At 43.0% G+C, this 12,629-nt stretch overlaps 1 protein-coding gene across 7 annotated transcripts in view; it reads right to left on the reverse strand.

Moving 5' to 3' along the window:
• Positions 1-12,629, reverse strand: part of LOC117951425 (amyloid-beta A4 precursor protein-binding family B member 2) — a 35,671-nt gene that overhangs the window by 21,667 nt on the left and 1,375 nt on the right. For 2 of the 7 annotated variants that reach the window (XM_034883104.1, XM_034883101.1), the window contains exons 2-8: positions 9,449-10,743; positions 8,581-8,786; positions 7,550-7,702; positions 7,016-7,101; positions 6,827-6,887; positions 5,207-5,353; positions 4,669-4,796 (exon numbers count right to left, since the gene is read on the reverse strand). In XM_034883104.1, coding sequence (XP_034738995.1) covers positions 4,669-4,796; positions 5,207-5,353; positions 6,827-6,887; positions 7,016-7,101; positions 7,550-7,702; positions 8,581-8,786; positions 9,449-10,712 — 2,045 coding nt within the window. In that variant the 5' untranslated portion in view covers positions 10,713-10,743. Of the gene's footprint in view, positions 1-1,160; positions 1,991-4,668; positions 4,797-5,206; positions 5,354-6,826; positions 6,888-7,015; positions 7,102-7,549; positions 7,703-8,580; positions 8,787-9,448; positions 10,744-11,701; positions 11,817-12,629 lie in introns of those variants that run through there. The other 5 variants (XM_034883108.1, XM_034883106.1, XM_034883102.1 and 2 more) reach the window with 4 other exon arrangements.

Raw genomic sequence — 12,629 nt, forward strand, 5'->3', positions numbered from 1 at the left:
TGAGAGCTAGAGTGAATAAGCAAGCCCTGCTGGCCACTAATGAATATAAATGCAATGTAGAATCAGTGTGTTTTTGTGTGCGCTTTCACATCTGCTGATGAGCCATCAGTGAAGACAGGTGACAATGTTTCGCTTTGATAGTCGGAAACACACACAGAGACAACAGGGCTATGCAGAGACACTATTAAAGGCACTCATCAGCTCTTAAAACACTAAAGTCTCAATCCTAATAAGTGTCACACGGCAAGGACGAGAAAACAAGAAGGATGTGCCCCCTAATGTCGTAAATCTTTGCAAAACTCTGTGTTCTTGTTCTTCGCTTAGTGTTTCCCTGCTCATCCCTCATCCTCCTCTTCCCTCCTCCTCCTCGTCGTTAGGGGAGATACTTATAGAGAGAGAGAGGGAAATTCCACATACGCATACGGTGAAGGCATTTATTACGTACATGTGCACACACACACACACACACACACACACACACACACACACACACACACACACACACACACACACACACCTTTAGCTAGGTATGTAACCTAACTTCAAATGCAGTGCAAGATATGTCATAAATAGTAATATTTTAAACCAAGTGCAATATCAAAGAGCTCCAAACAGCCGTGACACACACTTTGAAAAATCCCTGCAGTACATCCAGACTCTTTTTAATCCTGTTTTTCTCAATCTTCCCTTTGCTTACTTCATCTCTCTCTTCCTTTCACTGTTGTGCTTTCTCTTTCTTATCTGGCTCCCTGAAAGTCTTGCTCATGTCTCCCGGCTGCAAACCTGCCGCTGCTGCCAGCCTGCATCCAAAAGCCTGACAGCTAGCCAGCCAGGGAGAGACGGAAAGAGAGAGAGAGAGAGAGAGAGAGAGAGAGAGAGAGAAACAAAGTACACAGCTTGAAGTGAAACACACAGCAGGAGTCTGAGAAGTAAATAAGTGAAAAAATAAAAGGGAAGCTAATGAATTAAAGTAGGGCTGGGATCTGTGTGTTGTGTCCTCTACACAAACAGAGCAGTTAGAAATCAACAGAGGACAGAGACAGGTTGTAACATTGGGATAGAAAGAGAGGCAGTAATGGATGACTGTAAGTAAAGGAATGGCTAGATGGATGGATGGGGAGAGCTAGAGGATTGAATGTATAAAAGCTAGGGGTACTCACACAAGCAGACATGCTCCCCCCGTCACAGATGATTACTTCCTTGCCTCGTTAGCACAAAAACCACGGTGACATTGCTACAGCCCTATGGCCGCGGTACCCAGGGGGGGTAAATTTCTTCACGTCTTCCTCCTCTTCTTCTTTTTTTTAATCCTCTGGGGCTCCTTTTCCTCTTCTCCCGTCCCTTTTTCCCTCCCCCTCTCCTCCTCTTCCTTCTCCTCTAACCTCTGCTACACCTTTTCTCTCCCTATCTTCCTCTACGGTCAGATTTCTTTGCTGTGCTTGCCTGGTCCGAAGAGCCTCCTGCAAAGTGCTGCCGTGTCCTGCTCAGAAAAGCAGGGAAGCATGCACTGCCTCCTTCTCCCTCACTGGCTCTCCATCGCCCCGTAGATACTCCACTCTCTCTCAGAAGCACAGCCACTCTTTTACCCACCTGCACTCTCCCTGTTTGTTTGGAGTATATTCTCTTCTTTCTCAGTTGCTGCTATCTTTGTCTCTCCCTCTCTTGTCTTACTGAAGCTGAAAAAAAGGGAAGGATATCCCCACTAAAGTGCAACGATTTGACAAACAAAGAGAGGCAGAAAAAAGAAGAGGCAAAGCTTTGCAGCCAATGGCGCAAGGGGGAGGCATAAAGAGCGCTGGAGACAAAGAGTGGAAATAGCGCAAGAGCATTATAGACAGAAAGAGGGGATTGAGAAGGGAGGGAAAACAGAGACACACCCGCCCATTCACCATCACACACATGCAAACAGAGTGCTCCAGATAAAGACCTATGACTTCATCAATTTAAGCCCATGGGCAGTCACACACACATTCATGCAACCGTGAACGCGCACACATGAGTATGCACAGAGACAGACTTGATGAGTGCTCCAAATATAGCCTCATGACTTCATCTAGGAGCTAACCCCCTCTTGTCCCGGCCTGCTTAAAAGTAAGGCCGACTCATTCATATTGAATCGTGTTGAAGGAGAGAGAGGGATAGAGAACATTTAGGACAAGACTGGGAATATTCAGTGATGGGTAGAGAAAGAGACAGGAGACGGAGAGAGATATGGAAGGAGAGAGCACAGGGAGATTAACTTTGAGGTACCCTCCATTCATTCAGTCAGACAGGTCCGTCTGCCACATCTCAGCACACTACTTCTGTTTGTTCTCAAGTATGTGGACTAACTACACACCCGTGAATGTTGAACATCTCACACCAAAAAACATGGGCATTTATGTGTTGCTATACCAGCCTCAACTCCACAAATCTTTGCAAAAGGTTTATGAAACATTGCTGCAGGGATGTGTTCCCCCTCAGTTCACCCCCAAAGGTGTTGGATGGGGTCGAGGTCAAGGCTCTTCTCCGACCAGTTAAGTTCTTTACCACACAATCATTTTTTTTAGTAGATGTTTTTAGTTCAGTTTTTTTGCGATTGTTATTTTTTAAGAAAAAGAAGAACTACAAAAAAGAACTACACTGACCGACCAAGATGACAGCGCCATCTCAGCAACACTGCTGGCCCGCAGCACCGACACTAGGCAAACTCACTAAGTGACACGTAAATAAATACAAAAAACACTCATGACTCTACTGCAAGAGCCCACTCAACAAACTAACATACTACAGAGGGAAAGAATCATAACTAAACGCCTTTTACATTTCCTTCACTGACCTATGATGAGGACTTTGACTATAAACTAAACCCACCTGCACAACAGTAAGACAGATTATAAAAATGATCTAGTGATCGCCTCCTAATAAATATTGCAAAACCTTTCTGAGCTAACACAGCAGATCTGCCAAGGCCAAGGCCAAGGTTAAAATCTGTTCAGTTTATACTTTAATAAAACACAAAATATTTGATTTAAGATTAGCATTAACATGTTCATAGTAAATACAGAATGTTTATGTATATAGAATATTATTGCATGGTGACTGCTTGAAATGTCCTTAATTTAAACTAACTTTCAATTGCAGTGTGGCCAGTGGCACTATTCCATCACTGGATGCACAGACTTTGAGTATAGTGCACTCTAGTGGCAGGACTAAGCTAATTCAACCTCACACACACACACACACACACACACACACACACACACACACACACACACACACACATACACAGACACAGCCAGGATGGAAGTATAATACATTCTCAATCATGAGCCTTAAACCAACCAGACTGCAGACTGCAGATTTTAAAGTGCTGGTGTGGGGAGAGGATGAAGAAAGAGTGGAAGCTGTAATACTGTGAGAGAAAGAAGGTAAAGAGGGAGAGTTAGCCTGGGCCGACCCTCATCCTTTCCCTCCAATACATGCTTTATCCATTACCACTGAGAGAGACAGCCACTGAAAAGTTTCTCAATCCTCAAGACGGAAGAGGGTGGGGAACACACACCCCCTTACCCCCGTACACACACACAAACACGCACGCACGCATGTACGCATGCACGCACGCATGCACGCACACTAACACACACACACTAACAGCTGCTGTTGTGGCAGTGTTGTTGATGAGGGGAGGAGAGAAGAAGAATGGGAAGGTGCATCCCACAGCATCCCTCTCTGTGGCAAAGGGACCACAGTGGCACAAGAAGAAAGACAGAAATAAGAGCTATGTTGAAAGACACAGAGAAGAGAGACGTAAGCTAAAAAGACACTGCAAGTATGGACGAGTGAAGTGAGATCAAGCCTTTTTCACGCAGATGCTATTTCAAACTCCATTTTCACCCAATCCTTTAACAGTCAATTACACATCAGGATCAGACAGCTACTTTGGTCTACAAACCACCACTTCTCTCATTTGTACGGTCAGTGTGTGTCATCTCCAAATTGAATCTCCCAAAGTCTCCAAAGTATGGAGAAAATATTTTCACAAGGCTTCTACACTGTTGTCAGGATGTTGTGTGTATGTTAAGCTTGTATGAATATACACCAAATAACATGGCTCATGAATATTACATTTATGCATGTATATTACATCAGCACTAATGTTTCCAAATGTGTAAAGGCTATGGGTGAGTGTTTGAAATGGTTGCTCCTGGCTAATGGAAACCCTCAGGGGCCCATATCAATGAGGGCTTAGCTTGTCCCCACCATTAACAGCTGTGCTAGCCTCAGCACACTGTCAGCTCAATAGTGAAAAGGTTAAGACCATGGCATATTGCCAAATGACTGAAGCCCCCATAGGTCCTCAGTCTGGAACGTAAACATGGAGCAATGAGCATAATTTGGGATAATTTTGAATGCAGTTTGTGCAAATGCATCAAATAATAATGAAGCTGATTTCAGTTCTCTGAAGATTCGTTAAATCTCCTGAATCAGCAAGAATGTACCACACATGCATTTTACTGTGTATTATGTTCAGTGTGTTTGCACACACACTTGCGTGCATGTTTGAAGCAAACTTGATTAAAGCAAGGTTGCTTAAACATTAGTTATTCAATAGCCAAGAATGCCCAGCAATGCAAAAACACAACAAGGTTTCAGAGAAGGAGAAAGACATTTGTGAGGTCCACCTACCTGTCATGGTCTCGGCCGACTCCCCAGACACGGATGCTACTGATTGGCTGAGAGTGAAGCAGGCTGCGATCATCTGGGTCAACAAGGGTCAACATGCGGTCTTGAAGCACCAACAGCATCCCTTTACCCTATAAGGACACAAGCAAGGATACAATAAATGTATCTAATAAAATTTGTTAAATTAAAAAAATACTAATTTTTCTCTAATCTCCGCTTTATGTTTGACACAATTAATAGTTTAAACTCTTCAGGCCTCTGATAATTACAAAAAAGAGAAAAGAACGGATTCTACTCATTATCTTTCTTTTAAATTTCTTAAAAACCTTCAAGTTGCTACCAGCCAAAGATCCGTTGAATTTACATATACGTACGTATAGGGTGAGCACTCAAAAACTAAAAAACTAAAATAAAACTATTAACAACAGTCCATCTACACACTTGGAAGTGCATTCTGAGAAGGCAAATTGTTCTTTGGTTGAACTTATTCAGTATTCCACTGTAGTATACATTCTGTATATTGTGTGTAACTAACACTGACCTCTCCCCAGACGCCGGCTGAGTCCCGTATGTCCCTCCTGCAGTAGGACAGCTGTCTGATACAGTGGTGGACGGCCACGCTGCTCCTCCCCTCACACAGGTCCTGTTCTGCCATCTCCACCCAGCCCAGAGATCGCACTGGAAATGACTGGAACATTTGGATGAATCAGTTTTCAATTTAACACAGGTCTTGCTTTATTAGTTTTGGCTATCATTGTGTTGTCTATGATCATATTGTTCTCACCAAAATAATTGGCAAAATTTCATAATGGGGCGACATTGCTGCAGTTAAGTCTCACAGGGCAAGAAACAAGTGTGGTCAGACAGACAGGTTAAAAACAAGCCCAAGTTTTTTAGCCAGATTATGTAAAACCACATTGTAATAAACAATACAAGACAAAGAAGTAACCCAAAATGGTGGAACAATCCTTCATTACTCTGAAAAACTGCGTGTACAATTACTGAAAGTAAGTAAGCAAAGATGAACCAAGATAGAAATGCTTTTGTTATTCTCTTCCAAGTAAATTTGGCTAATCTGTGGGTTTGATTACTGGCTTTGTGCCCGGTCTGACATCTGTACAGCAATGTTGCCACTGTCACAGATCTCAGTATTTAACTTGGTAGACAGATTGTCACCATAACTGAAAGAAACCACAACCAAATATACACACAAACATTGAAATTATATTTGACCTAAAGTATAAGAACACACACATACTTACAGTACATACTAACATGCAGGCATAGTTACTCTAACAAAGTTCTTATTAAAGTTAAATTTTGCTTACAGTTACCATCACGTGTGTGTGTGTGTGTCTGCGTGTGTGTGTGTGTGTGTGTGTGTGTGTGTGTGAACTGTAGACTGCGTCAGGCCAGCAGCTATTACAGTAACGTCCTCCATCCTATTTTGATTTAACCATTTCTCCTTCTTCAATCTGAGATATCTGGATATCATAAGCTTTTCTTGATTTTAATAAGTAAAGCGTCTAAAAATTCCACTTTTGGAATCTAAAATATGATGCAACGTTAGCATGCAACATGGGGAATTTGTTCACGGTCAAAAAGGTTTCTATATGTTTTAATTCTTAGTTAGGTTGTGAACACATTCACCATAGTGCAGTTCATAAAGTAACCACTTAGTGGCACTGCAACAGAGAGAGAGAGAGAGAGAGAGGACAGGATGCCAGAGCAGGTTAAATACATCCTTACATACATAGCCTGGTGAGGTCCCTTCAGTGACAAATGATTAAACGTGATTTGCTCAAAGACTGATTTCTAGTTCAACAAACACGGCCAAGTGACTTAACAACAGAGGACTATGTGCTCATCAAATGTAAAAAGTGTTGCCAAATGTACGGGTAACACATATTGTGTTAATTAGTACTTTAATGCATGTGCATGTTCACATGTGTGAATGCATTTGATCCCTCACTTTTATACATTTTGGGCCATTTGACTAATTGTAACTGCCTATGTCACAACACATGTTGTGTGTCCATGTGCAAAATCATCATGAAACAGAGTGTCAGTAAATAAATCCGCAAACTGTGACACAGTACAGCCATTAGCTATAGATATTTAAAGATTTTGTCTCCAAAATCATGTGTTGTTCTGATCTTACCATTCCCTCTGGATCGGAGAGGGTATTGTTGAGGTCCACTGTCTCTAGGTGGGCTGGGGCGCTGAAGGGAAACATGAGACATGACAAATAGTCAAAGTAAAGTCCTATTTCCCAAACTAGAATATTAAAATACACACATGTAGAAATTATACATGTGTCTCGACTGTATAGAATGTGTGTGTTTGTTACTTGAGTTTAAGTGAGGCATAGCGCAGGGTAGCCCCTTCAAACGCCTTCAGACTGGGATCTGGATAGACTGGATAGTCCTTCAGCTCCTGGAGCCAAACAGACAGACATTCAGAGGCTAACACAAGACACTGGTGAGGGAATGAAGTGGATGAAAAATAGGACATTTTGACTGTATTAACTTATTTGAGCTTATTTGCTTTGTAATAACTGAAGAGGATAATACTCATTTTAACTTAATATGAGAGATATTCATCTTTGCTGAATACGCACCTCAGACCGGCTGAGATTACTGTGTGCTCATTTCAATCTAATAAATGCAGCAGTAAAAGAAGAGATTACACCATATAATTTTTTGGGAAAATACAGAACAATCTAAAGCACACTTGCAAGTGCCCATTCAGACCAGAATGTATCAATACAACCATTAATGTAAATCACTAAAATATATAAGAACTTTAACAGAGAGCGAGAGAGAGAGAGAACGAAATTGACAATTTCAACAAGTGAACACTCAAATATGACTCTGTGACTCACGTTGGCTGTGCAGGTGGTGGTGTTGAGATTTGGTCCAGAAGAGGTGACATCATCGTAGGGAGTGGAGGAGGAGGAGGAGGAGGAGGATGGGGAGGAGCCAGAGGGGGACGGAACCGGCTCCACCGAACTGTCAGATATCAGACTGCTGGGGCGCTGTGAGAGAGAGAGAGAGAGAGAGAGAGAGAGAGACACACACACACACAGAGACAGAGATGGAGAGAGAGGTGCAGCATGAGAGAAAGACAGACGATACTGTGCACATCAATAATCACCAAGAGCTTTTCAATATATTGGACTAAGATTGTATATGTGCCAGTTATAGCATCAGCCTTTGATATAATGGAGGCTCCTACCTGACCAACAGTTAAAGCTGTGGTAAAATCTGTTTTTTCATGTCACTACTTATTTCTCAAAACTTTGCTTTTGAATCACTTTTTTTTATAACTGTTTGACAAAACAATCTTAACTCACTTCTAGCTTTGTCAGAGCTTTCACTCACATCTTAAGGTTCATGGACTACGTGATCATGAGACGGTGAGATGTTTTTAAATCAATTAAAAAACTACTAAGTTGACCCTGAGTTAAGATTGTTTTGTTCAACTTCTATTTTCGAGATTCAAATTTAACTTTCATGATATATTTTATGAATAAATGTTTTTGCAAACTAGCACTTTTGTTGCTGATTCCACCAATTTACATATTATTATGGTTCAGTCACATAGTTAAAGTGTTATAGACGAGTGGAAGAGACATGGCACTGAGGAAAGCATGACTTTTCTAAATCTGACTCACAGAATAGTGTATGTGGATGTTTAGGTATCCTAAAGCATCCTCTTTGATTTGTTATCAGTGGTTTGCTACTATTATTATTCATATTCAGCATCATAAAATGTTGTGTATTCTCTGTGGAGATTGAGTATATTGACATAAAACAATCTTCCCCCATTGGATGAACCTGGCTCTAGCTTTGCACACATAGAGTTGAATAAAAGGTGAGGTTAGAGATGTGTTAGGTCCGTGGGTCATCGCACCTCGTTTGGTGGCTTGAGGGAGTCCTGCGTATCCTGTGGGTCGTGCTGAGTGTCTGGCTCATTGACGGGAGAGGTGTTTTGGTTGCCGGAGGCAACAGGTCGGTGGTACTGTGTGGTGCCAGTGGGGATGTGCCAGAAATAGACCTCTGATGAGTCTGATATCTCCCGCCAGCCAGGGGGCAGGTCCCCCTCACTCCATACTTCTGCTGATGGATGACAGCAATACACAAACACACGTGAGTTTATCATACAGCAGGGCTCAGCAAAAACACCATGACATATGAGCATATGAGGCTATACACACAGAGAGATGGACAGGGTGCAATTATGTGATGGTCAGCCTGTCCCTACTTAGTTTCTGTTGTCATAGCAACTCTGGGGCTCATCCCCTGTAGTGGGACCCAGTGGGCAACAGCATCTCTCCCTTCCTCTCTCTGATGGTTTTCTTTTCCATGTCTGCCTATTTATAGTTCTCTCCATATCCTCATACTCTCACACTATTGATTTGTCGTTCATCCTTGCATCAATCATCACTTACTATATCCAGCTCTGCTTTTTTATCTTTCCTTTTTCACACCCTGCTATCTGCAGTTTCCTATCCTTATGTCCGTCCTAATCACTCTCTGCGCCATAAGGTGGCTCACAGGAGCCTTAAAGGTTCCAGCAATATTGCCGGAGTGACTTGCTTGCTTAAGAAGAGGCTTTTGGTAAATTTCCAGATCAGACAGTCTGTAGGAGGTAGAAGGAGGGAGAGAGAAAGAGAAGGAACAAAAGAAGGGTGTAATAGAGGCAGAAATAAAGGCTGACACAGATATTAACATAAGAAAAAGAAAGATCAAACAAAAAGACAAGCACACGCATGTCGAACCTGTCTCCCGTGGAGTCTGAGGAGAGGGCGTCTCCTGGGACAGGGTGGTCCAACTGGAGTCTTCATCTTCTGATGGAGTTTCAGGAGTCAGATCCATTCTTAGGCCCACTTTAGGAAGCCCAATCACTGGTTCAGGATCTGGCAGGGCAGGGGGTGCCCGGTTCCTGGTTGGGGTATTCTTTTCTGCAGCCCGGGCCTGTTTAGGTGAAGAAGGTGGGTACGCTTGCAGGAACTGGTTCTCATTGTTAGGGTGCAGCTCCACCTTGATTACCCGGGGCTGGGAGCTTCTGGGGGGCTTTGCAGGGCTGCGTGGACTAGCCTGAATTTGGGCACAGAGCTCCTCTCTGACCTGGACTGGAGCCTGGTTTAGGAGGTGGTTCTGATGGTCTGGGACCCATTCTGGGCTGTTGTTGGAAGAGGAGGAGATGGAGGAGGACGTGGGGGATAGCGGAGCTTCCACCACCACTGGTAGAAGGGGCTGCCTTGGTGTAGGTGTGGGGTCATTTTCCTCTTCCTCCTCCTCCACCACTGGCTCCACCTCTTCCTTCTCTTCCTGGCAGGTCTGCTTGCTGCTGGACTTCTCCTCCTTCTGGCTCTCCCTCTCCTTGGCAGGGCTGCTCTGCTCCTTCTCTGGAAGAGGCTGCTGCTTCTTCTCCTCCTTGTCATCTTTGTTGAGGTCCAGATCCCAGCCCTTCCCATGATACTCCAAGAAGCTCTTGGTCCTTCTACGGAACGGGGGCAGCTGTGAGTTGTCTTTTCCAAATTCTAGCCAATCAGAACTGGGGTTATTGATCGGATCATTGTGAATTTTGCCCTCTGTATTGGCCCTGCTTAGCTCCAGCTGCTGACTCTCAGCTCGTCGCTGCATGTTGGCCCCATTCTTGGCCAGTTTGGGGTTGTTTGTATTAAACAGCGAGGAGGAGGACGAGGAAGAGTAGAGGGCAGAACTGGAGGAGGACTTGGTGGGTAGACCCCTCCCTCTGGTCACAGGTTGGTTTTTAGAAGACAAAGCCAAGTTGTCACTTATCCCCATAGCGCTCCGCACACTGGTCATTGCGTACCTCTGACGGCTCTTTGGCAAGGTGGCCGCACTTCCAGTTTCCATAGACTCCTTGATGACATCTCGCCCAAGCAACTGGTTGTATGAAGAGCGAAGGCTGAGGGAGGTGGGAGGAGTGGCGGAGGGGCCACTGCGATTAGCCAGACCCACATTAGAGGGGGAGGAGCCAGAGCGGGAGAGAGGAGGAGTTTGTACTGACATCATGGTTGAGTGGAAATACAGAGCCACAATAGAGCTGGAGAGAGAAAAGACTCACTATCAGAAGTTATGTAACAGTGTATAGCCTGATGTGCTTTTGATTTTGATTTGTATGTCTGTATGTATTTAATTGTATCGAAGATGCCTTACACATGAAATAAAGACATCAAATACAATCAAGGATAAAAACACAATAAAGTCCAGGACTTATTTCCATTGTGGTCTCCAAACAATAGAGCCCAATTGATGCTGGGTTTTTCAGGTGGATACCAATGTTGACATGTAGAATCATATGTCTGTATTCTTTTTTTACACAAGCACATAACATTAAACATTACATTCTTGATAAGAATCCTTTAAGATGAATTGGAGTCTTTTTTCCATTTGATTATTTAAGAGACGGTAGTGTTTCTCGCTTTCCATTTTCCCTGAGTGAGTGAGTCAGAGTACAATAACACTTCTCCATCCTGTGGCTACAAGCTTCTTTTACACTTGTCTCCAATCTTATCTCTAATTGGTCACTATGGTCACTGAGTTAGTATATTTTTAAAAGCTTTGTTCCTCTGGCCTCTCTGCTTCTTTGGTACTAAACTACTATACTACAAATAATATGATATGATGTAATAAAAATATGATGTAATGTTGTTGTTTTTATTAATTATTTCTGGCCTAAGTACTCTCTGCGTGTTTTCTTTCTGTGTGTGTCTCTGAAATCATCACAAATGGATGACATCATCAATTTGAGACGTTCAGTTCTGTGTCACTCATTTGCATTTCTCTTGTTACAAATGAACACAAAGCCGATAAAAACATCTTGCTCTTTGTTCTCTTTGGCTTCAGCTCTGCTAGTCTCAGAGGTTTTTTGATGCACTATTTTACACATAGAGTGTCACGGTAAAAAAAAAACACTTCATCAAAGACAAAGAAAAAGCTGGATTGCATTTGCATGATATTGGGAGTGAGTCAGAGGCTATATGTATTCATATAGGACTCACATTGAAAGCCGGAGCTGAGCAGTGAGCCAGTCTGTTGGGAGGACAAGTGGCAGCCAGCTCCTGCTAACTAGCTAGTCGTGTCTCTTTTATCTCCGGGCGGATCAGCCCTGTAATGCTGAACACAGACAGATGGAGAGCAACAAAGGCAGTAGCAGAGAATCATTCTGACCTTAAGACACAGCACATGTATGGGTTGCATTACTGTCACTTCTGTTTCTAAGTTATCTAATTTGGTCACAACCCTGTGGGAAGCTGGTGAACAACTTCAGGTAGAAAAACATGCCCAGGCACACAAGCAAAATGTATACACATCCTGTCAGCCAACAATGCTGCAGTCATCATCAGCGCCTTTTCTCATAAACATGGAAAATACAAACGCAGCAGATTTTAAAGCACGACAAGATCTGCAAAAAAACAGAGGCAGGATTTTGGAGAGAGCAGATTCCCTGGACAGTGCACTTTGTTCATGCGGGGCCCTTATCTGCTCCCCTCTCCTTGGGTGGTTGTCGTGTTGTCCCTCTGTCACTGAGCCAGACAACCACAACAACCTGTTTGTGCTGAATCTGCACTCCCTAACACAGTGTCAACAGGTACAAGCTACCTGCACTGAGCCGAGCGGTCTCATCACAATACCAGCTATTCTCAATCAGCAATGCTTTTGTCACATAAATACCTCCAATAGTAACCCTTTGACTAATGAACTAATAGACAATTCATTTCCTGAATGTTTAGTCTTATTAACATTTTTCAAAATTAGATGTCAACAATATGAAGATTCAAGCTTTCCACCAGACAACAACAAATTATCCCTTGAGACACTGAAGCTAAAAATCAGAGCATATATCCAGTCACAACCCCAAAAAACAGACAAGAAATATTAAGCAAACAGCATTTCAATTCCCTATTGTCCATTTCTTTTATTCATGTA

This window comes from Etheostoma cragini, chromosome 10 (genome assembly GCF_013103735.1).
Source record: "Etheostoma cragini isolate CJK2018 chromosome 10, CSU_Ecrag_1.0, whole genome shotgun sequence".
Classification (NCBI taxonomy): domain Eukaryota; kingdom Metazoa; phylum Chordata; class Actinopteri; order Perciformes; family Percidae; genus Etheostoma; species Etheostoma cragini.